Raw genomic sequence first — 25,818 nt, 5'->3', positions numbered from 1 at the left:
AACATTGTGACTGCACCCTTCCCGTTCCTGAGAGCTATCCATATTGCCTCGCTGCCTGAACCCTCCCAGGTGTCCTCCTTCAGTACAGCTGTGATATTCTCTTTAACCAGTAACTCACCCCTTTTACATCCCCCTCTATCTTGCCTGAAGCATCTAAATCATGGAATGTTTAGCTGCCAGTACTGTCCATTTTTCAACCAAGTCTCTGTAATAGTAACAATGTCATAGTTCCACGTACTAATCAAAGCTCTAAGTTCATGTGTTTTACCCATTATGCTCCTAGCATTGAAACAAGTGCACCTCAGACCACCAGTCCTGCTGTATTCAACATCTACTCCCTGCCTACTTTTCCTCAATCTTACTGGCTTAGTCTGTAGCCCACCTTCAGTTCTCCTGGTGACCTACTACTCTGGTTCCCATCTCCTTGTCATGTTAGTCTAAACTCTCCCAAGTGATGCCAGCAAATCTACCTGCCAGCATAACGGTGCCCCTCCAGTTTAGGTGTAACCTGTCTTCCTTGTACAGGTCCCACCTGTCCTAGAAGAGATCCCAATGATCAAGATATCTGAACCCCTCCCTCCTAGCCAGCTCTTTAGCCATTTGTTTAGTTGCACTGTCTTCAAATTCCTAGCCTCACTGGCATGTGGCACAGCAAGTAATCCTGAGATTACAACCCTAGACTTCCTCTTTTTTAACTTGCTACCGAACTCCCCTTGCAGGACCTTGTCATTCTTTCTACCTCTGTTGTTATTACTAATGTGTACCATGACTGGCTGTTTGCCGCCCTCTTTTGGAATGTCCCATGCCTGTTCAGAGACATCCTTGGCCCTGACGCCAGGGAGGCAACATGCCATCCTGGAGTCTCTTTCTCGGCCACACAAATGCCTGTCTGTGTCCTCACTATAGCGTCCCCTATAACTATCGCTCTTCTGCGCCTTGATCCTTGATGCCGAACAACACAGCCAGTCGTGGTGTCACTGCCCTGGCTGCTGCTGTTTTCCCTTGAAAGGCCATGCCCCAACAATATCCAAAACAGTATACCTGAGAGAGAGGGGGATAGCCACAGGGGATTCCTGCACTGACTGCCTGTCCTATCTAGCGGTCATCTATCTATTTGCCTGCACTTTGGGTGTGACCATGTCTCTAAAGCTCCTGTCTATGACACTTTCCGCCACCTGCATGTTCCTTCATGTTCTTAAGTGCATCCAAATACTGCTGCAACCAATCCATGCCGTGTGTGAGGAACCGCCATTGGATCTACTTCCTGCAGATATAGTTGTCTGGAATCCTTGAAACCTCACGGATCTCCCACATCTCACAGATGAAGCACTTTACCCCGCTGACTGACATTTATACCACTAATGAATTTACTTACAAGTAAAACACTCTAAAATTTAGATTATAATTAGCTATACAGTCCCTGGTGCTAGATATAAATATTTAATAGCTAAATACACTCAATTTTTAAAAAACTGATTATTTATCCCTCTTGACCTAAAATCAAATTAATATCAGAAATTTAAATCAGTAACTCAGAATAGGTACAAGTTCAGAGCTCCTTGAAAATAGTCATAGGTGGACCGGGTAATGAAGAAGGCATTTGGTTTGCATGGTTTCACTGGCCAGTACGTTGAATCCCAGAGTTGGGACGTCTTATTCAAATTGTACACATCGTAAGGCCACTTGGAATACTGTGTACAGTTCTGGTTACCCTATTATACAAAGGATGTTATTAAATTAGAAAGAGTGCAGAAAAGATTTACAAGGATGCTACTAGGATTTAATGTTTGAGTTATAAGGAGAGGCTGGATAGGCTAGGACATTTTTCCCTGGAGCATAGGAGGCTTAGGGGTGATCTTATAAAAGAATGAGGGACATAGATAAGATAGAAAATCAACATCTTTTCCCAAAGGTAGGTGAGTTTAAAACTAGAGGGCATAGGTTTAAGATGAGAGGAGAGAAGTGCAAAAGAGTCCAGAGGGGCAGTTTTTCACACAGAGAGTAGTGAGTGTCTGGAACGAGCTGCCAAAGGCTGTAGTAGAGACAGGTACAATGTTGTCTTTTAAAAAATATTTCGACAGTTACATGAGTAAAATGAATATAGAGTGATATGGGTCAAGTGCAGGCAATTGTTAGTGTTAGAACTAGGCAACATGGACAAGGTGGATTGAAGGGCCTGTTTCCATGCTGTAAACCTCTATGACTCTGTGATTTTCCAATTCTTGCCCCATTGAATTAATGCAAGTTATTGTTGTTGGGGTTGGAAGAGAAAATTTGGGGTGGTTGCAAAAGTTCTGATGTTGGACATTTCCAGTTGTAGATACAATCTTGACACTATAAAAATTCTAAATTAGACTAGGCCTGGGAATATTTCTAGATAATTGCCCACATATTAACGTTCCACATTGCTTTTCAGTGCGAAAGATATTCCTGAAACTGAAAGTGGGGGAGTGGAACAGAACACTTTTTTGTTCAAGCACTATCTCAATCCCTCCAGTGTTATGTACTGATAGTGGTCTGAGTTTGATTTTCCTTTGTTCTATTTTCTTAACTATTTCTCAATAAGATTTTGACTTGTCCTGGGGTTGCCTTGCTTGAGGGTTGGCAGTCCTCAGGTATATTACTCTGAAGCTGCTTAATGTGTCCTAGCAAGCTATCATGAGATTTGAAAATAGAATTAGAGCAATAAAATGATGCACTTTTTGAAAACAGCTCTCAGACTGGTTGTTAATGGTCGTGAAATAGCTCCTCTTCCTTGCATCTTAGTATAAAAAGAGGGGTTTGTAAACTAACTGATGTTCACTAACGTCAGTCTATTTTGCTGCAGACCAGGTGGTGTCCTGTTCTGACGGCCTCAGTTATGTCTTTGATGCAGTGTCCAGCAGGTTCCTATGAGTAGCTCTTTTGTGGGGCTGCTTCATTGATCGTACCATCTCTGCAACATTATTGTGGCCAATAGGTTTCAGTGTCAGGAATGGATGGACTAAGACAGGTCAAGTTGTTGTTCATGTGATTCTGTTGATTTAATATAGTTTGCGGTTGAGATTTTCAGAAGAAATGTTCATTTTATACACTCCTTACAGAACATGGAGCCAATGAACCGGCAGATTGGGCAGCATCTTGAAATAGAGCCTGAATGGGAGCCAGCATTCACCAACCAGATGCTTTTAAAATGTATTCTGTCCATGATTCAGGAATGGTGTGCATCTGATGTGAGTATTGAGAATTTATATTTATCCTTTAGCAAATCTGTTTGAAGTTTATCATATATTCCTGTGGCACAGCCACTGAAATAAAAATATATATTTGCTGAAAAAAGAGACATATTGTGGAAGTTTTTTTGTACTTTTAAGGACAGACACAAAAATGCCGAATTTCCAAGGGAGCAACTGTTTATACTAATGAGAAAAAGGGTGCTGATTGTTTGGCAAGTTGACTCTAGTTGAGGTGTTGTTATGGATAATGCATCAGGGAATTATTGTCCTCACTCTTCTGTTTAATTCAAAAAAGTTGCAATGCCTGGACTTGTTCTTTTGTCCTTCAGAGGATAGGTCACTGTGTGTGAGGTATGTATCTTTTTGCTAATGTAAATGAGCTACAGTGCAAGCCTGACTTACTGATTTAGACATTCTCCTGCAGGAGACAGGAGCAACTATGGGCAGCAAGACTGCACGTCAGTCTATTTTGCTGCAGACCAGGTGGTGTCCTGTTCTGACGGCCTCAGTTATGTCTTTGATGCAGTGTCCAGCAGGTTCCTATGAGTAGCTCTTTTGTGGGGCTGCTTCATTGATCGTACCATCTCTGCATGTGATGCCCAGCATCTAACGTAGGCGGCACCATTGTTTAATTTGTGTGAGGCCTTTGAAGTCCAATTGATGATCTTAAATTAGTTGTTAGTGTAATTCCTCGCACTTTCAAGTGTGTTCAGCAAGTGTTGTTCAATCACAAAATCACATGTAACATTAGGCACAATGGGTGGGATTCTCCCAAAAAATTGTAAGTGCTGAATTCACGTAAAAACCAGAGTAAATCCTGATGGTTTTTTCAGTGAGGTTCTCAAAGTGAACCTAAGATGCACAGAAACAAAAGATGAAAAATTAGATTCATTAAAGGGTCAAAAATGTCACTTTCCTCTATCTATATATTTATATTATACATCCTCAGGCAAAATGAATAGCCCCACTTCTGTGCCAGTAATGATTTCTAGGCAGAGTTCATCCTTTTGCTGGCCCTTGTCTTCCACATTAACAGACTTTTGTGAATGAAAAAAAATGTTCGTTATAAAGTGTTTATCAAACTGTTTGTGCCATGTGACCAGGGTGTTGGGGTTTTTCCATTGTCCACACAAATGATTTGAAATCATAAGCCATGGTCACACGTCAATGTTCCAGTTATAAATTGCCTTTAGGTGCTTTTGTATGTTTCTACCTTGCAAATAGGTTTTGTGTTCATACAATGCTACCATAATAAAGCCAATTGGACGCTTCTCTGAATTTTCCTACTCCTTCCTGTAAAGCAATTTGAAGACATTACCCTAGTTTGGAATGCTATAAAAATATCTGGTAAACAGAACAACTGGACAAAGGAAATGTACATGATGATGAAGGCTGAGAAAGGTGCTAAAAGTATCCATTAACATGTGTCAGCAATATTTTGCCTTCAAGAAAATGTTAATGTTTTAATTTGAATCTGGTCTTTGTATGACTAGAAAAGGTGATTTTGCTGTTTTGGTATATCTCTCAAGTGTCACACATGGCCCAGTGGCACCCTTTTTGCCTCTATGTCAGAAAGTTCAAGTTCTACTTCATATATTTGAGCACAAAATTTAGGACAGGAATCTCTAGTGCTATACTTGAAGGAAGAATGAAATGTTTTAGAATTAACCATTGAGTTGAGGCTGCTGAGGTGGCAGAGACAATCCAATGGCACTATTTTGAAGAGGAACAGGAGTCTTTTCCATTTTATCCTGGCCAATATTTATTCCTTAACCAACATCACCAACAAAAGATTATCTGATCATTATTGTATTGTTTGTGGGACATTGTTGTGCACAAATTGGTTAGCACGTTTCATACGTTAAAGTAGAACTTCATTAACTTTTGAACATCCTGATGTAGAGAAAGATACAATCTAAATGCAGTTTTCCTGTTTAAAAAGCACCCTGTTAACATGATGAATGTATTTACAGCTGGATTCAACTGGGGATAGTAGCAATCCAGTGACTCTCTTTGACTATGTCTCTTTAAAGAATCAGTCCTCTAATAGTTGCTTTATTTTGTTCACATGAAAGGAAATTGCATTTATGTTCAAAGTTAATTGTTTTTGGAAGAATGTGTTTTATCTTCCACTGAAGATTGTGAAGCTTTGAATTCTCTATCCCAGAGGGCATTGATGTTCAGCTGTTGAATTATTTAAGACTGAGAGTAATAGATTTTGTTGGACAATAAGGGAATCAAGCAATACGGGAGTTGATCTTACACAATGGTGAAGCATGCTTGAGAGTCTATGTGGCATAACTTTGCTTCTGTTTCTTATGTTCTTTTTTCTCATGTATGCGTGCAGGAACAAGTTCTTCTTCGAGCCTACAAGGAGTGCCATCGTGTTTTGTCCCAGTGTTCTAATGAGTGCAATCAGCGCAATGCAAGGAAACAACTGAACACTTTGACTATGTGTGGTCACTCCATCAGCTTGAAACGCTATTTGGTATCTCGAGAGCCTGTCAGTATCCATCTTCCCTTATCTAGGCTTCTTGCAGGTTAGTTTAAAGAAACTGCTTCACTAGCATAATAATAATGACTTGGGAGCAGCAGGTTTAAAGTATCCTGGACAACAATGATGCAGTAGCGGAGTGAGGGAAAACATCTAATTCCCAGGATGATCTGACTAAAGCCTGTTGCACCTCTTTAGAGAACCAGTCTTTAATCCAGGCATTGATCAGTTGTGGCAGACTGGCACCCCTGCTCAGTTAGTTAAAACTTGCATGTAAAATGGATTATTGCTGGTTCAGTTGATCATGTAGATCAGTCCAACAGGACAGCCAAAACAGTGACACAAGTAATTTTAATTATTGCAGTACATCCTAATTCAAAACAGTAACAACGCAGTAAGTACAAAAGATAGATGTTATCCCAATCAGTGGGATGATATGGTGAAATTGTGTTCCTTTGTTCCCACTGCACCCTTCCTCCTGAAAGTAGTTCCTCATTAATCCTGAATTCCAGGTGATAAGATATGACCACATATCTCCAACCATTTAGTGACTCTGTTGCCCATTTTGTTTCTGTCCAACTCTCTTCAGTTTCTAGCAGATGTAATTTTAAACAAATCTAGACATTCAATTTAGGATTGTAGTTCTAGCATGAACACAGCAGTCTTATGAAGTGCCAAAATTCAAATGTGCACCATGCAGGACACTTTTCTGACATTTGGGAGTGTATTACTCTACTGTCAGCTACACAACAACCATGAGGTTGGAAAAGACTCATGTGGTAATTGGTGAATACTGATCTGCGAATACAGATGCCCTGACTTTTGGAAATTGCTGGCTAATTCCCAGAGATATCCTCCCCTACCCAGTTCTTTCTTGAATGCTCAGATTGCTACCAATAACTACATCTGTATTTGTGAAGTAGGACCCCTTGTTAATTTTTCTTATTCCATCCTTCCTTCAAAAGGAACATAGGCCAGAAACTAAGAACATAAGAAATAGGAGCAGGAATAGGCCATCTGGCCCTTTGAGCCTGCCCCGCCATTCAATAAGATCATGGCTGATCTGTCGTGGCTCAGTTCCACTTTCCGGCCCTCTCCCCATAACCCTTAATCCCCTCTCTTATCAAAAACCCATCAACCCGCTTCTTGAAAATATTTAGCGAGGCAGCCTCCACCACTTCAATGGGTAGAGAATTCCAGAGATTCACCACCCTTTGAGTGAAGAAGTTCCTCCTCAACTCCGTTCTAAAACGCCCCCCTTTATCTTGAGGCTGTGCCCCCTAGTCCTACTGTCTTTTTTCAGTGGGAAGAGTCTCTCCACCTCTATCCTATCCATCCCATTCATCATCTTATACGTCTCAATGAGATCTCCCCTCATTCTTCTAAACTCCAACGAGTACAAGCCTAGTTTATTCAGCCTCTCCTCATAGTTCAACCCCCTCAACTCCGGTATCAGCCTAGTAAACCTCCTCTGCACTCCCTCCAAGGCCAAAATATCTAGACTAGGAACCTTCTGATCTGTATGGCTCTTACTACATTACCAACTGGATTTGGGAAGGAAGTTAACTTCCATTTGAAAATGTAACCAAGAATGAACAGAGAGGCATTTTAGAACAATTTTTGCTTTTTGGATGCTGATCATACCCAATATTTAGCTTGTTAAAGACAAGTCGAGGACCAGTGAGTGCTTGAATAAATGCATTATTTTTGTAATAAAGTTAATTGATCCTTGGATATTTTCTAAAGACATAGTAAGCAAATATAAATATCGCATGGAGAAGGATATGTGAAGAAGTAGTTACAAGGCAGTAACTTAATCCAAGCACTGAAAAGGTGTCAAATTTATATTAAGTTACTATAAGAACATAAGAAATAGGAGCAGGAGTAGGCCATCTAGCCCTTCGAGCCTGCCCCGCCATTCAATAAGATCATGGCTGATCTGAAGTGGCTCAGTTCCACTTTCCCGCTTTTTCCCCATAACCCTTAATTCCATTGCCTGTCAAAAACCTATCTACCCGTGTCTTAAATATATTTAGCGAGGTAGCCTCCACCACTTCAACAGGCAGAGAATTCCAGAGATTCACCACCCTTTGAGTGAAGAAGTTCCTCCTCAACTCTGTTCTAAACTGACCCCCCTTATCTTGAGGCTGTGCTCTCTAGTCCTGCTGTCCTTTCTGAGCGGGAAGAATCTCTGTACCTCTACCCTGTCCATCCCTTTCGTTATCTTATACGTCTCTATAAGATCCCCCCTCATCCTTCTAAACTCCAGCGAGTACAGACCCAGTCTATTTAGTCTCTCTTCATAGTCTAACCCCCTCATCTCCGGTATCAGCCTAGTGAACCTCCTCTGCACTCCCTCTGAGGTCAAAATATCCTTGTGCAAGTGCGGTGACCAAAACTGCACACAGTACTCCAGCTGCGGCCTCACCAGCACCCTGTACAGTTGCAGCAAGACCTCCCTGCTTTTATATTCAATCCCCTTCGCTATAAAGGCCAGCATCCCATTCGCCTACTTGCTCACCTGCTGCACCTGCAGACTGGGTTTTTGTGACTCATGCACAAGGACCCCCAGGTCCCTCTGCACCGTAGCATGCTGCAGCTTTTTGCCCTTTAAATAGTTGGGGATACTAACAATACTATCTTGTTAATGCTCCGGGATAGTTTTCTAATTTTGTACTTTTACTTCTACTTTTAAGGAGAGGCTTAATAGTTTTGGCCTAGATTTTATTTTGTTCCTAACAGTTGTCAATATGTTCTATACTAAATCATGGAAACATTTACACTTTTGTGTTCAGTTCGTATTAATGCCTCGAAATCTTCAACATGGGCAGTGTCGTAACTGAAGTTTGATAAGTTGTACTGGTGAACTTGTGGCATGCTTTAAGCCTTTTACATTGTGGGAAAACACATGCCAGGTTCTAGATTTGCTCTTCCAAACTTGTGTGTTTTTAGAAGAGTATTTTAATCTTAAAACCCCTTGTTTTGACAGGCTGCTGGAAGTGATAATAATCATGTAAATTATGACAGTTATTTGGCCAAATTTAAATCAACATTCAGCTTGACTTGTTTGGTTCTCTGGGGTGCTAGGGTGAATTCTTTAACTTCGCTGGTTTATGTTGTTGCTGATAATTCAATAGATTTTTACATGTTACTTTTTGTTACAGGTTTACATGTGCATCTAAACAAGACTGGAGCAATTGACAAGTTGGAAGAGTTTGTGCCTGCAGTAAGTAAAGAGTAATAAAATAAATTCCCCTTTACAATATTTCAAATATTTCTCTAAAATGCCAAAATATTCTCTATCATTTAATTTAAAATGTTATTTAGGGTCGATGTCAAAAGAATTGCTGTTAAACTATTGAAAATGCAGCCTGGCATTTTAATTTTCTCAGCTTGTTGGTGTTATGGCAGCTTTTGTTTTTAAATGTAGTTTTTTTTGTTCCCAAAGGTTTACCTGTAATATGAAAAGTTATGAGTGATTTAATACAGCAGTGAAATCCCCAGTTTGTTCTCATATAACCAGATTGTCAAATAGCCTCTGTCTTTTCTCTATGATACGTGTATACTTAAAACACGCTACATAACCGTAAAAGTTGCACATTTAACTATTAAAGCTTTAGATTTTGGAGTCCATTTATTTTTGAAAGGCTTGCCTAAAGCATGAAGTCTTGCATTTTTGTTTCCATCCTCCTCCTCCTCCCCCCCACCCCGGTTCTTCCCCTGAAACATCACACTATAAAAACTGAAAACAAATGATTATGTGTGTCGTGATGTCAGAGTTTGTTGAGTTGCATAAAAGATTACATCTAGTATGTTTTGAAATGTTATTGTTAAATTTTCTAAATCATTGCTTTGATTGAGGAAGCCAGAATATTCATTAAAAAGTGGAAACAAATCCAGCTACTTTAAATCTTGAAGCATTTAAATTTGCATGTCGCTGATGTTATCTGTAATGTTCGTTGGGCAATTGGAATAACAAAATGGTGTCATATTCAGCAGCTATTGTACCTTGTAGCATATTCCTGAGCTATACTGACCACATACTATTGTGTCAATTATTACAGTCAGAGTTTCAAGTAGAAAAATTGATGGACTACCCATTGCGCTGCTTAGTGCTCATGTCTCAGGTCTCAGCTGATATGTGGAGAAGAAATGGATTCTCCCTAGTAAATCAGGTACTGTGGAAATTTTGAGTTAATGTTCATGTATGAAAAAAAACCTTCTGACCTTTGAATAGTGAACCCTTGTTATAAAAGCCAGGAAGGACACCACGAAGTGGGTTCATATTTATTATCTCTTGCCATACTGTTTCTAATCTCTGCAGTGTTATGTGAGGAGTTTCCAAAAGGAATTCAAACATTTGGCAGACAGGGAATGGAAGCAGTGAAAGAGGGGAGACTCACTACTGTTCAGTCTTGATTGTTTTGAGATGCACAAATTCATGGAAACCTGAGAATGAGGAATTGAAAACAAGCCCGTCTTAAATATAAAATAATGAAGCCACCTGCAAACTTTGTTCAGTTTGAACAGCCTGACCTGCCGGCTTTTTTTTAGCACGTTTTGTTTTTATTTCATATTGCCAGCTTTTGTTTTTTTAGTCTCTGGATTACTCCCAATGTCACGTGAAAGTGTGTTCATCACTCATCTGATGAAGGAGCAGTGCTCCAAAAGCTTGTGATTCCAATTAAATCTATTGGCTTTAACAAAGTGTCATTTGGATTTGAAACATCAGCTCTTTTCTCTCCTTACAGATGCTGCCAGACCTGCTGAGATTTCCAGCATTTTCTCTTTTGATTACTGAATTTTAACCTGGTGTTGTTAGACATTTTACTGTGCCCACCCCAGTCCAATGCCGGCATATCCACATCAAAATTAGAAGATAAGGCAGATGAATACATGGCTGGAAAGATGCAGCAAGGAGGGATTTAGATTCCTGAGCCACTGGGACCAGCTCTGGGGGAAATGGCACCTGTACCAACTAGTTTGTGGTCTATAGATTACATTGAGTAATTGCACCCTGTTGTTCCTTAGCTATAGCCAAGTTGATTCAGACTTTGAACCCTCTAGGACATCCTCTTTCTCCAGCACTGCAACATTCTCCTTAACCAATACCACCATTCCTCCTTTCCTAACTTTTTTGAACACTTTGTACCCAGGAATATTGAACACCCCTTCCTTGAGCTAGGTTTCTTATCACCGTAACATCATATTTTCACATCCCAATCTTATTTACTATACTATGTGTATTCACATTCAGTAAAAAGTCTGACAACACCACGTTTTAGTCCAACCGATTTATTTGATAGTAAACTCACTAGCTTTCAAGGGGTTTCCCTCTTCAGGTGAATGGAGAGTTCTGGCCTCAGACAAAGCATATAAAGCACAGACAGTTTACAGATTACTGATTAGAATGCGAATCTTTACACCTAACCTGCTGTTCAAGTCCTAAAGTGGCTGAGAATGTGTGTGGAAGGAGCACTGATCACAGGTTAAAGAGATGTGTATTGTCTCCAGACAGTACAGTAAGTGAGGCTTTGCAAACCCAGGCAAGTCACGGTGGTTACAGATAGTGTGACATGAACCCAAGATCCCTGTTGAGACCGTCCTCATGTGTGCGGAACTTGGCTATCAGTCTCTGCTCAGTGACCCTGCGCTGTCGTGTGTCGTGAAGGCCGCCTTGGAGAATGCTTACCCGAAGGTCAGAGGCTGAATGTCCGTGACCACTGAAGTGTTCGCCAACAGGAAGGGAACAGTTAGCATAGGGGAGACCATGCAGACGCTACAACAACGGATGAGTGAACATTGCTTGACAATCACCAGGCAAGACTGTTCCCTTCCTGTTGGCGAACACTTCAGTGGTTACGGGCGTTCAGCCTCTGACCTCCGGGTAAGCATTCTCCAAGGCGGCCTTCACGACGACAGCGCGGAGTCGCTGAGCAGAGACTGATAGCCAAGTTCCACACACATGAGGACGGTCTCAACAGGGATCTTGGGTTCATGTCGCACTATCTGTAACCCCCATGACTTGCCTGAGTTTGCAAAGCCTCACTTTCTGTCCTGTCTGGAGACAATACACATCTCTTTAACCTGTGATCAGTGCTCCTTCCACACACATTGTCAGCCACTTTAGGACTTGAACAGCAGGTTAGGAGTAAAGATTCGCATTCTAATCAGTAATCTGTAAACTGTCTGTGCTTTTATATAGAAGGGTAGGATAAACTATGAAGCTGGGCGAGCGCTTAATATAAAAAAGGATAGCAAGAGTTTTTATAAATACATAAAAAGGAAGAGGCTGGCTAGGGTGAACGTTGGTCCCTTAGAGGATGAGAGGGGGGACTTAGTGGTAGGGGATGGGGAAACGGCTGAGGCCCTGAATAACTTTTTTGTTTCAGTCTTCACGGAGGAGGACGTGAATAATTTGCCGGGTGTTAGCAATGGAAAGATGGTAGGAGTGGAGGGCCTGAATGACATTATTGTTACTAGAGAGGCGGTGCTTGACAGACTGGAGGGACTGATTGTGGACAAGTCCCCAGGACTGGATGGAATGCATCCAAGGGTTCTGAAGGAAATGGCAGAGGTGATAGCGGATGCCTTGGTGATTATTTTCCAAATGTCGCTGGATTCCGGGGAAGTGCCGGAAGATTGGAAAACGGCTAATGTTACGCCGTTGTTTAAGAAGGGTAGCAGGCAGAAGGCGGGGAATTATAGGCCGGTTAGTTTAACGTCTGTTGTAGGAAAAATGTTAGAATCTGTGATCAAGGAGAAAATAGCGAGGCATCTTGAGGAGAATTGTTTGGTAGAGCAGATGCAGCACGGTTTCGTTAAGGGGAAGTCATGTCTGACGAATTTATTGGAGTTCTGTGAGGATGTGTCTAGGGCGGTGGATAGAGGAGAGTCGGTGGATGTGGTCTTCCTTGATTTTCAGAAGGCGTTTGACAAGGTGCCTCACAAGAGGTTATTACAGAAGGTCAGGCGTCATGGAGTTGGGGGTAGGGTGTTAGTGTGGGTAGAGGATGGGCTGTCAAATAGGAGGCAGAGAGTGGGGGTCAGTGGGTGCTATTCGGATTGGCGGTTGGTGACTAGTGGAGTGCCCCAGGGGTCGGTGCTGGGGCCTCAGCTATTTACCATTTATATAGATGATCTGGAGGAGGGAACCGAGTGTAGGGTGTCGAAATTTGCTGATGACACCAAGATTGGTGGAACGGCAAATTGTGCGGAGGGTGTGGAGAGTCTGCAGAAGGATCTAGATAGGCTGGGCGAATGGGCCAGGAACTGGCAAATGGAATTTAATGTTGGCAAATGTGAGATTGTCCACTTTGGCAGGAATAATGGTAGGAAGGACTATTACTTACGTGGCGAAAAACTGCAGCAGGCGACGGTGCAGAGGGACCTCGGGGTCCTTGTGCATGAGTCACAAAAACCCAGCCTGCAGGTGCAACAGGTGGTCAGGAAGGCGAATGGGATGCTGGCCTTCATAGTGAGGGGGATTGAATATAAAAGTAGGGAGGTCTTGCTGCAGCTGTATAGGGCACTGGTGAGGCCGCAGCTGGAGTACTGTGTGCAGTTTTGGTCGCCGCACTTACACAAGGATATTTTGGCCTTGGAGGGAGTGCAGAGGAGGCTGATTCCGGAGTTGAGGGCGTTGAACTATGAGGAGAGGCTGAATAAACTAGGCTTGTACTCGTTAGTGTTTAGAAGAATGAGGGGAGATCTCATTGAGACATATAAGATGTTGAATGGGATGGATAGGATAGAGGTGGAGAGGCTCTTCCCACTCAGAAAGGACAGTAGGACTAGAGGACACAGCCTCAAGATAAAGGGGGGGCAGTTTAGAACGGAGTTGAGGAGGAACTTCTTCACTCAAAGGGTGGTGAATCTCTGGAATTCTCTGCCTGTTGAAGTGGTGGAGGCTGCCTCGCTCAATATTTTTAAGACACGGATAGGTTTTTGATAGGCAAGGGGATTAAGGGTTATGGGGAGAGGGCGGGAATGTAGAACTGAGCTACGACAGATCAGCCATGATCTTATTGAATGGCGGGGCAGGCTCGAGGGGCTAGATGGCCTACTCCTGCTCCTATTTCTTATGTTCTTATGCTCTGTCTGAGGCTAGAACTCCATTCACCCGAAGAAGAGGGAAACCCCTCGAAAGCTAGTGAGTTTACTATCAAATAAATCGGTTGGACTAAAACCTGGTGTTGTCAGATTTTTTACTGTGTTTACCCCAGTCCAACGCCGGCATATTCACATTCATGCACAGTAACCTTGGTTGAGATGTCATTACTTTCTTCTTCACTCCATATTAACTTATTATTCTCGTTCCTCTTGCTGTCTGTCCCTCCCAGTATTTTGGTTACTTGGGTACTCCTCTAGCGGTTTATTATAGTTCCCACACCCCTGCCGAATCAGTTGAAGGCCTTCCCAACAGACTCAGTCCCAATATTTCAAGCCTGGTTGATTCTTCATCAGAGCTCTGACAAAGAGTCATCCACACTTGAAATACTAGCTCTGTTCGGTCTCCGTAGATGCCATCAGATCTGCTGAGATTTTCAGCATTTTCTGTTTCTGTTTTAAATACCAGCCTCCATAACTTGCTTTTAGATTCAGTCCCAGCTCTGTTCATGTACAACCCGTCCAGTACTAACACAATCTCCCCATATCCCTTGATATTTTTTAATGTAGAAATCTATCTGTTTCCTTCTTAAATATGACTTGGTCTCCACAGCCTTCTATGGTAGAGAATTCCAGATGTTCAGCAGCCACTAAGTGAAGACCTTTCTCCTCATCTCAGTCCTAAATGATCTACCCTGTATCCTGAGACTGTGACCCTATATTTTACACCTCCAACCCCCCCCCTCACTCCCTCCAACCAGAGGAAACAGCACCCCCACATTCAGTCTGTCCAACCCAGTTAGAATTTTATACATTTTGATTAGATTCCCCTCTCCAGTTTTCCAAATTCCACTGAATACAGGCCCATTTGACCCAATCTATCCTCATAGTATAGTCTTGCCATCCTAGAAATTACTCTGGTGAATCTTTGCTGCACTCCCTCTCTGACAAATATATCCTTCCTTAGATAAGGAGACCAAAACTGCACACGCTGCTCCAGGTGTAGTCTCACCAAGATCCTGTACAGCTGCAACAAGACATCTTTGCTCCTTTTCTCATGTCCTCTTGCAATTAAGGTTTCTAGTGGAGTACCCGATGGGTCCGTGTTGGGTCCTTTGTTTTTCCTGATATATATTAGTGATCTAAGTCTTCATGTGCAGGAGACAATTTCAAAGTTTGCAGATCATACAAAATTTGGAAGTATTGTAGACTGTGAGGAAGACAGTGTAGAACTTCAAAAGGACATAGACAAGTCATTGGAATGGGCAGATAAGTGCATTTTAGTAGGCATAATATGGAGAAATAATACAAAAAAAGGTAAAATTCTTAAGGAGTGCAGACCCTAGGGAACTGGATGTAGATGTGCTTAAGTCATTAAAGGTGGCAGGACAGGTGGAAGAGCAGTTAATAAAGCATATATTTATATGTTTTATTAATAGGGGTATAGAGTAAGGAGGTTGTGCTGAATTTTTACAAGATATTAGTTAGACCTCAGCTGGACTATTGTGTACAGTTCTGGCGCCACATGATTGGAAGGATGTGAACACATTGGACAGAGTGCAGAAGAGGTTTACACGAATGGTTCCAAGGTTTAAAAACCTCAGTTATGAGGCTAGATTGGAGAGATTGGTACTGTTTTCCTTTGTGAGAGAGAGGATATTTGATAGAGATGTTCAAAATTGTAAGGGAACCAGACATGGGGGATAGGGAGAAACTGTTCTTCCTTCTAAAAGGATCAAGAACAAGAGAACACCAATTTAACGTGATTTGCAGAGGATGCAAATGTGATGCAGGAAAAAGCTTTTTCACAAAAGTGATTCAGGTCTGGAACTCACTGCCTGAAAGTGTTGCAGAGGCAGTTGAAATCAAGGCGTTCAAGGGGGCATTAGATGATTGTTTGAATAGAAACAATGATAGGGATGCAGGGGAATGGCACTAAGTCATAATGCTCATTTGGAGAGCAGACATGATGGGCCTCCTTTTGCATCATAATGATTTTGTGATTCTTTCCAGAATCTTCTCAACTTTTAGCTCCGGTCAGTCGTGGTTTCTTAGACCTCCCAGAACCTATTGTTACTTTTGCGATGTGTTGTCAATTCTGAACAGACAGGAGCTTCTAAATTTGCTTTCTGACTCAGCCTGTTGACATCTTGCCAACCCTTCCCTTTCTTCTTGTGTCTGTGTGACACATTGCTGTCATATTTTGTTGGTACTACTTACAGGTCAAGGATCACCTGGTTACATGGGCCAGTATTTCTTAAAAAGAAATTACAGCTGATCCCTTTACAAATGATGCAAACTCTTAAAAGTCCTTTTAAACATTTGTGAAAACAATTACAGATTCCCCAAACGTTTGAGAAGAATAAACATTTTCCTTACCACTACTGCTTGCAGATCAAAGGCCATTGCACTTTAGTGGGTTTTCGTTTGATTTCTCTCCCCATGTCTATGAGCCGAGTTGTTTATCCAGAATTTTCTGTTCCACTTTGAGTTAAAGGTTCATTTCAAAACATAACTGCCCAGTAAAGTTCAGTGTTCATGGCAAATGGCTAAACAATTGGTCGTGCCTTCTGGAATTCCTTCACTTAACCTCTCTGCCTCTCTGTCCTCTTTTAAGACAATCCTTTGACCAAATCTTCAACAGTTGGGGAATTTAAATTCAATTAATTAGTAAACTTGCAATTTAACAGAAAAACTGGTGACAGTAATGGTGACCACAGAACTGCACTCCTCAATCTCATAATTGATTGGCCTAAAACAAAAAGCTGCCTTTGGACGTAGCCAGTCAGAGCTCTGGGGACGATTTTTGGCACGTTTAGGTCAGAGTTGTCAAAAATGAGAGGTTTGTGGGCCTAGAATAAAATGAGTGCATAGACTTGCTTAAAATCTAAATTATACTCAATGAATAAAATTGAAGTGAGTATTTGGATTTATATTTTATAGTCCATAATTAATTTCGTAATGAGTGCTCCACAAGTCATTGATAAAGAATTTTTTAAAATCTTTTATCCATAATTCCATCATTTTCTGCAGCTGCAAAGTAATCAGATTAGTGTCGTTCTGGTGGATTCACTTGATTGCTCTTTATTGCTGTTAAATGGATATTAGAATTAATGGCAAATGGTAACCTTATCCCTTTATCTTTAAGGTATTTTGTTACCGAAATGTAAAATGGAGGGAAGAAATGTTTGACAAAGACATAATCATGTTACAGGTATGATTGTCAAATTTAAATTGTGAAAATTGAAATTTGTTCAGTAGCAGTTGCCTAGAAGAACAAGCACAACAGCTTGAGGTAGTATCACGCTACACTTCAGAAATATATTTTTGGGACTTAGTGTCATGGATGTCTGGCATGATCAACAAACTCAATTATCTTTTTTAATTAGCTAAATAACTAAGAAGAAATGAAGCACTGGAGAATTTGACTTTGGAGAAAGGATCAATATCTCCTGGCGGAATGGTGTTTGCGTAATGTGGTACAGGACATAGAATTATTGACTGTTACAGAGCAGAGGAAGCCATATGGTCCACCATGCCTGCACCAGCTCTTTCAAAGAGTGATCTAATCAGTATCACTTACTGTCCTGCCCTTTCCCCATAATCCCACAGTTTGTTTCCCCTTTGAGCCAGTTCCTTTTTGAAAGTTAGAATTAAATCTTCCATGAATCTCTCAGTAAGTGCAATCCGAGTGATAATAACTTGCTTGCATTGTCCTGCTTCTAGAGCAGCATGCTTGTGCGGGGATATCCTAAAAAGTTATTTTAATATTGAAAAATTTTCTAGCTCTCACCAATTGTTTAATCTCATGACCAATTTCTCTGGGGCATGATTCTGCTTTGGCATGGTTTTCTTAAGGTAAAACCTAGTATCAATTCTGTTTAACCTAATGGGTAAACTTGCAACACTTCCTATACTCGGGATTCTCAGGAGAAGCTGTTGTATTGCAAGATCTTTCGTCTAGATCTAAATTCAGTACGTAATGTGTTCTTGTCCCTTGAATTGGTGTTTAAAGGGGAGCCTGTTTAATTCATTTTAATAGCGTAGGTAGATTATGCGTTTTGAATTAAGGGAATTTATTCTTCCATGTTTGCTCACTGATATTGGAAACAAATTGTGTTTTCAAATTGAATCAGATTGCATTGTATAACACTTCTTATCGCACATAATCCACAGTGATAAATAAGTGAAAATTACCCTGAAAGCAAGCTGCAAAATGGTTAGGAAAGTAAGCTTCTCTTTCTCTTGTGTTTTGGAGTGGATACAATGCTGTAGAAACTCTTAATTGTTTTAGCGTGTTGGTAAAACCCAAGTATCCTAATTGTTTTAGGGTGGATATCCATAGGTATCTGGTTAACTAGGTAATTATTTAAGGTTGCAAGTATCGTTGAGTATCATTATACTTCTACTTTGTTTTCAAATACTACATTTAAAAAAAACTATACAAATTGGCTTTTAGAAAATTGGATGAGGAATAATTTAAATTGTCATGTTCATTTTAAAAATCTGTTTACTTCAGGGATATAAACTAAGGGTGTTGTTGAGCTTTTGCATCATGGAGAATGCAGTATTGCTTAAGAATCTGTTCTCAGCCTGATTTCCAGAATGAGATTGTCATACCATTTGGATTTGATGCTATGCGGAATGCAATTTCGGTATTGCTGGTTTGAAAAGTAGTTCTTGTTAACTGTTGGACCTGCTAATTTATAAACTGAACCACAGATTGTTTGTGAATATTTTTGACAAAATATATTCTTGACAAAATATATGCTTGGTCATACTTGTATAGAATTGCCAGCCGACAGCTGTAATCTGGTTCTATTCTGCAACCTTCGTTGTTACTGATCCTGACACAGAAATTTAAACTGCTTTTATATCATAGATCGCCGCTTCAATCATGGATCCAGATCAATTCCTGATATTTGTATTGGCCAGATTTGAACTGTTTGACGTTTTTTCGAAGTGTCCAGTCCCAAGAAATAAGGTAAAACCCAAGCGCCCTATTTTATGGCCGTAGATAAAGTCTAGATTTGGATCAGGTCTTCACAAAGTTGTCAACTTTCAGTTGTTGGTCTTTGTAGCCAAGGATTATGCTCTTGCACATCAGTGTTAATGACTTTGTGTTGAGGGCCATAATCCCAACCTGAAACATCAACTCGATTTCTATCCATGTACACTGCCTGGCCTGCTCATTGTTTCTAGCATGTTCTGTTTTTATTTAAGATTTCCAGCATCTGCAGTATTTTGCTTTTGTACTGATGTTATCATTGTATACCTACAGAACAGAAGGAGGCCATTCGACCCATCGAGCCTGCACCAATTTTCTAACAAAGCATCCCACCCAGGCCTTATCCCCATAGCTCCCTGTATCCCTGTATTTGCCCCACTAATCCCCTAATCTACACATCTTGGAACGCTAAGGGGCAATTTACCATGGCCAGTCCACCTAAGCTGCACATCTGTGGACTGTGGGAAGAAACTGGAGCACCCGGAGGAAAATTACACAAGACACAAAGAGAATGTACAAACTCCACACAGTCACCCAAGGTGGAATTCAGCCTGGGCCCCTGGCACTATGAGGCAGCAATGCTAACCACTGTGCCGGTGAACAACATATGATTTTTAAGTTGAATTACACACACATTTGTGTGTTAAGAAAGGTAAAAATGGTTTCAGCTTCATTTTGGTTTTGCTCCTTTTGACGCCTGAGAGTCTGGATTGTAATTAAAAGATTTCAGGTCTTTTGGATTTGTTTGGGTATGTATATTTTTAATTAGGCTTTGCAAGTCCCGAAGTGAAAGGGATAGTTAAAAGAGGTTGAAAGGTCAATAATTTTTGGAAACAAAAGCTGTACTGTGATCCAGTGATACAGAAGACAGGAGTTGAGAGAGTGAGTGAGTTCAGGGGGTGTGTGTGGGGCTGGGGATTATTAAGTCTCTGACACGAAAGACGAGGCTAAGGGCGACAGTGGTTGATGGAATACAGTTATACCACTCTGAACTGATTAGTTTAACCGAGGTGAGTTACGGGAATTAATTTGTTTGCTCTACAGTTGAAGAAACAGTGGTTTTGGAGTGTAGTTTTTAGATGTCTTGGGGAAGAGAAATAAGTCAGTTCAAAACATCAAGTGAATGCTCAGAAAGTCACTGGAAAAAAAAGTTTCCAGTTGTACCAGTCTCAGGCAAGAAGCTTTTGTATCAAGCTAATGGTAACTCTTTACAAGTTTGTGTGTCTGTAAATATATCATTGGAGTAATAGAATAGTGGGAATTTGAATTGTCATATTGGGATTATATTGAGATCTTTCCAACCTGTTTGTCTGTGGTAATATAGTTTATTGTTTTAATAAATATTTTATTCTTTGTATTAAAAGCTCAGAAGTAGACTCCCATGAATTTGCTCAGTAACTTACCTCCACAGTTTTCTAAACAAAAATTAGCATCTGTTAAGCCAGGGCTGAGCCTACGATCTGAGTTGTCCCCTAGTAACAGCAGCTGAGTTCATAATGTGCCATTCCTCCTTGAATAAAGGTGTCACATTTGTCATTCTGCAATCCTTGGCACTGCTGTCTCAGCGTCAGGAACCCAGGTTCAATTCCAGCCTCAGGTCATTGTCTGTGTCGAGTTTGCACTTTTCCCTGTGTCTGCATGCATTTTCTCCGGGTGCTCTGGTTTTGTCCCACAGTCCAAAGATGTGCAGGTTAGGTTGATTGACCATACTAAATTGACCCTAGTGTATGGAAGATTAGAAGGGTAAATAAATGGGGTTACAGGAATAGGGCCTGGGTGGGATTGTGATCAGTGCACACACAATGGGCTGAATGGCCTCCTGTACTGTAGGGATTCTGATTCTAATCCTGTATCCAGGGAAGATTGGAAAATTATGACAAGCCCTTCCTTTATCTCCCCTCCTTCCTTTATCAACTGAGGATGCAAGCCGCCTGGACCAGAGACTTATACATTCTTAAGCATAACTAACCTTTCCAGTTTCCTATTAATTTTCACCCAATCCATTACTTCTACCATCTCTGCTACTACCCAGATTTTGTCAATATTCTCTTCCTGACATCAACACAAAATACTCATGAAGTATCCCAGCCTTACCTTGACCCTCAAAGTGCATATTGCCCTCTTGCCTCAAATAGGATCCACCCCATCTCTTTTTTGCATGATGGGAGAAGATTTTTGGGTTCCCTTTTCTGTTAACTACTATTCTATTCTCATTATCTCTGTTGGTCTTATTTTCCTCTTCATTTCTCCATTAAACAAGTTGTATTTGGCCTGATTTTTGCTTGAAGAATTCACCTGACATACACCATTTTTTCTTTCATTTTGATTGTGATCTCCCTCATCATCTGAGGAGTACTGTTATCAATTCTCTCATCTTACACTTTTGTTGGAATGTACCTAGCCTATTCCTGATGTATCTCTTCTTTAAAGATCACCCATTGATGTGTTCCAGTTTTTCCTGTCAATCTTTGATACCATTTTAGCCTTCCTCTGTTATCCCACTAAAATTAGCTCTACTCCAATGTAGAAGTTCTACTTTAAATTGATCCTTACTGTTCTGCATTGCTCATTCAAACCTTACTCTTACCCAAGTGTTCCCCCATAGACACTTGGTCAACTCAGTGAAACCTTATTCTCCAGCGCCAGATTGAGCAATGCCTCCTTTTTAGTTGGAATGAGATCCTCTGATCAAGGAAGCTCTCCTGAATATCAAAATGTCTTCTCTATCCCAAAACTGCTACCACAACTCCCTTATCTTCCTTATCTTTCTTCAACGCTTTATATTCTTGAATATTTAAGAGCCCAATCCTCACCCTTTCTAAGCTGCAATTATATTGCTGGTACTACATCATAGCCCACATGACTATTTGTGTTTGTAGCTCTCCAAACTTATTCACTATACTTTATAAATTTTCAGACATGCATTTTAAACCTATCCTTGTATTCCTCATAGTACATCTTAGTTTACTTGAATCTAAAATAGTACTTCGTTCTCTAATAAAATCTAAAACTCTCACTCTTTTATATATCATGTTCCTTTTTTCTACTTCATGTCGGTTACTATCCCTCTGCCAATTTTAGTTTAAGCCTACTCCAGTGCCATGGTGAACCTTGCTACAAGAACACTGATACCAATCTTGTTGAGGTGTAAGCCTTCCCTTTTGATGTGCCTCCTGCACCAGAACAGGTCCCAGTGTCTCGAGGATATATTGAGGAAGAAGAAAGAAGTTAACATCTAATTAGAATGTTTACAAATTGCTGACCTCATTCAGAGGCAGAAATTGCCTCCAATACGATTTCCAATGCAGTACTGCCCCAAATGAAACCTTAGACATTTTAACGTCTTTAAATTATTTGCAATTTTCTTATTAGGGTGGTTAAATTACTGCATCTAAAATAATTGAAGCAAAGCAGCCGTAACTTTTTATTTCCTGTTCGGTTTAATGAGACTGACTTACATATGCACTTCTTGTATTGCAGGATGTAATTCAGCAGACCAATGTTCTAATAGAGGAATTGCTGCACCTTATTATTATGGTGATTGGTAAGGTTTTGTTTTATTAACTGAAACATGGATATAATGTGCAGGACTACACACAACAGAAATTTTTATTTAACAGAATTCAATTTCATGAGGTGTATGATGATACACAAAATTGATTTTAGTGCATAAATCAGAACAAATATTGTTGTAGTATTTGTTATATGCCCAATTGAAATTCATTCCAGTTGATATTTACAATATAATAACTTGATTAAATGTGTCCCAAAATATGTCTGTTGAAAATGAAGCAACCCAAAAGTATGTTAATTTTCAGAAAACAAAGGAGACAGCAATAAAAGGAAAAGGGATGGGAGAGAGTTAAAACAAAAGGAAAATAGTAGTGGAAGACACAATAATGGACAGAAATTGGTTTAAAGGAAAGAGGAGTGAATAACCGACATAGTTAGAGTAACACAGATAATACAGTAATGAAGAAAGGCCAAAAGTACATATATTTTGCATCCTTAATTTGGTAAATTCTCCCAAGAACAGAAGTAACAGGAATGTAAAGGAGTGAGCTGCAGTGGAATATCCACATACTGGATCTTTCCAAGAGGACTCTTAAATGGCCCTGCTTCCTGGTGGCATGGTAGCACAGTGGTTAGCACTGCTGCTTCACAGCTCCAGGACCTGGGTTCGATTCTTGGCTTGGGTCACGGTCTGTGTGGAGTTTGCACATTCTCTTCGTGTCTGAGTGGGTTTCCTCCAGGTACTCCACTTTCCTCCCACAGTCCAAAGATGTGGCAGGTTAGGTTGATTGGCCAAGCAAAAAATTGGCCTTTAGTGTCCTGAGATGCTTAGGTTAGAGGGATTAGTGGTAAAATATGTGGGGACATGGGAGTAGGACCTGGGTGGGATTGTGTTCAGTGCAGACTCGATGGGCCGAAGGGCCTCTTTCTGCACTGTAATGTTCTATGGTCTTCCTTCATAGTGGACATACAAGCTGCAAATTTTTTCCCAACCAATATATCTCCCTCATCTGAAGAATCTAATTGAATTTTTTGAGGAGATGACATCAAAAAACGTGATTAGTTCTGTGCCAAAGATGATACAAAATAAGAGCATGGAATGCAAGTCAACTTTGTGACACACTGATGTTTAGAAGCCAGGAATCACAAGAGTAGGGATAAAGAGAATGTTCTGTGATTAGTGGGATCTGACTGGCAGTGTTCCCCAGACATCTGTACTTAGGCCTCACAACATTTCACCATATATGTCAATGACTTGAATGAAGGAATAGAGAGGTTTGTATTCAGGTTTGTAAATGATCCTAAATTAGGAGGTACAGTAATTTATGAAGATGGAAGCAGGATGTTGCAAAGCAATATAGGCTGATAAATGAGAAGGCCAAACTGCCGGATGGGGTTCAATGTTGGGAACTGTGGGGTCACCCACTTTGAATCCAAGAAAGACAAATCTAATGAAAATCTAATTTGATGAAAAGAGACTAGAAGCTCTGACAGTGCAGAGGGACTTGGATGTACACAATTCATTAAAGCTTTATATATGTATACAAATAATAAATAAGGCTAACAGAAAGTTGGAATTACTCTTATGGATTAGAATACAAAGGGGGAAGAAGTTATGCTTCAGCTGTACTCAACCTTGGTCAGAATTCATTTGGAGCATTGTGTTCAGTTCATGTTATTGAACCTCAGGGTGGATGTTTTGGCCTTGGAGATTCATCATAATGATATTGGGGCTTAAAGGAATAAATTATAATACTTTGCATAATCTTGCCTTGTATTCCCTTAAATTTGTAAGATTGAGACATGATCTGATGGAAATATTTAAAATGATGAAAAGAATCTTAATTCCTCTGGTTTGGGAAGGGAAATTTTAAATATAAATGTGTATAAAGAAGTTTATTGACATTCACAATGCTGATTTCCAGCCGCTGAAAGAAAGCGCTTGTTGTTTAATTAATGCACAAAATTCTGTGGAACTAAATCTGACAGGAATGATAATCCTGTGAAGGAAGATTATCACTTCGTTAATTCCAGTGTTTTATCTATTCTTCTCAATGTCAGTGAATCTAATGGATGTGCATTTGTTTCTCCCAAGGGGAAAGGTATGTTCCTGGAGTGGGCCATGTGAAGAAGGATGATGTCACTTTGAGGGAGGTGATCCATTTACTTTGCATTGAACCAATGCCTCATAGTGAACTGGCGAAAGCATTACCGGAGAATGTGAGTATTTCCACTTCGACGTATCATTTCATCAGTTTATTGGAAACCAAGGCAGGAATAATAAGTATTACGTTTATGTGTGTCTTTCCCCAATTCAGGATATCCAAAGCACTTAGTACCACTGAATCACTGTTGTAATGTAGGAAACACAGCAATTTGCTCACAGCAAGTCCCAAAAACATCAACCTGGTGATAACCAGGCAATTTATTTTAGTTGAATGATTAATAGTGGCCAGGACATGGGAGCAAATTCTGCTTCTCTTCCTTGAAATATTGCTGGGGTTTTCCCTGTCCACCTAAAAGGCTGGAAGGGGCCTTGGTTTAATGTCTCATCTGATAGATGAAAACCCCGACAGTGCAGTACTCCCAGAGTAGTGCATTGGAGTATTGGTCTAGATTTTTGTGCTCAAGTCACTGGAGTGGGCCTTGAACACAAACACAAACCACTGATCCAAATCACACACAGTGAGGCATGGTAAATAAGACCAATAAGATGTTGGAGCAGAAGTAAGGCATTCAACCCATCGACTCTACTCCACTATTCAATGAGACCCTCATTGAATGATCATTTTATGATCTGATAACCCTCAACTTCACTCTCCCACCTTATCCCTATAACCCTTAATTCCCTAGCTGATTAAAAATTTGTCAATCTAAGCCTTGAACATACTTAATGACCCAGCCTCTGCGGTAAAGAATTCCACCGATTCACTACCCACTTCAAATTCCTCCTCAACTCTGTTTAATGGGCTACCCTTTAGTCTGAGATTATGCCCTCTGGTCCAAAATTCTCCCACAAGAGGAAACAATGTTTCAGCATCTACCCTGTCAAGTCCCGTGAGGCTCATATATATCTTAATAAGGTAGTCCCTTGTTCTTCTAAATTCCAGTTAGTACAGGCCCAACCTGCGTAACATCTCATAAGAAAATTCCTCCCTACCTGGATCAACCTAGTGAACATCCTCTTGATTTTCTCCCCCCCCCCCCTCACAATGCCAGTATATTGTACCTTAATAAAGGACCAAACCTGTTCATAGTATTCCAAGTGCGTAAAGTTTGAGCAAGACTTCCTTATTTTTAAATGCCATTTCCTTTGAAATAAAGGCCAATATTGCACGCCTTCCTAATTACCTGATGAACTTGCTTGCCAGCTTTTTATGATTTATGTACGAGGTCCCCCTAGTCCATCTATGCTGTTGCTGTCTGCAGTCTTTCTCTATTTAAATAATATTCAGCTCCTTCATTCCTAACTAAGTGCA

At 40.5% G+C, this 25,818-nt stretch overlaps 1 protein-coding gene across 1 annotated transcript in view; it reads left to right on the top strand.

Moving 5' to 3' along the window:
* Window positions 1–25,818, top strand: part of ubr1 (ubiquitin protein ligase E3 component n-recognin 1) — a 212,293-nt gene that overhangs the window by 84,353 nt on the left and 102,122 nt on the right. Inside the window, exons 14-21 of the mRNA XM_080202946.1 lie at window positions 3,084–3,212; window positions 5,563–5,755; window positions 8,874–8,935; window positions 9,774–9,884; window positions 16,967–17,032; window positions 18,701–18,802; window positions 22,307–22,370; window positions 24,435–24,559. Coding sequence (XP_080059072.1) covers window positions 3,084–3,212; window positions 5,563–5,755; window positions 8,874–8,935; window positions 9,774–9,884; window positions 16,967–17,032; window positions 18,701–18,802; window positions 22,307–22,370; window positions 24,435–24,559 — 852 coding nt within the window. The remainder of the gene's footprint in view (window positions 1–3,083; window positions 3,213–5,562; window positions 5,756–8,873; window positions 8,936–9,773; window positions 9,885–16,966; window positions 17,033–18,700; window positions 18,803–22,306; window positions 22,371–24,434; window positions 24,560–25,818) is intronic.

This window comes from Carcharhinus amblyrhynchos, chromosome 14 (assembly GCF_965287045.1).
Source record: "Carcharhinus amblyrhynchos chromosome 14, sCarAmb.v2.hapA, whole genome shotgun sequence".
NCBI classification, from domain to species: Eukaryota; Metazoa; Chordata; class Chondrichthyes; order Carcharhiniformes; family Carcharhinidae; genus Carcharhinus; species Carcharhinus amblyrhynchos.
Note: the sequence above shows the minus strand (reverse complement) of the source record. Positions and strands in the feature narration are given on the sequence as shown.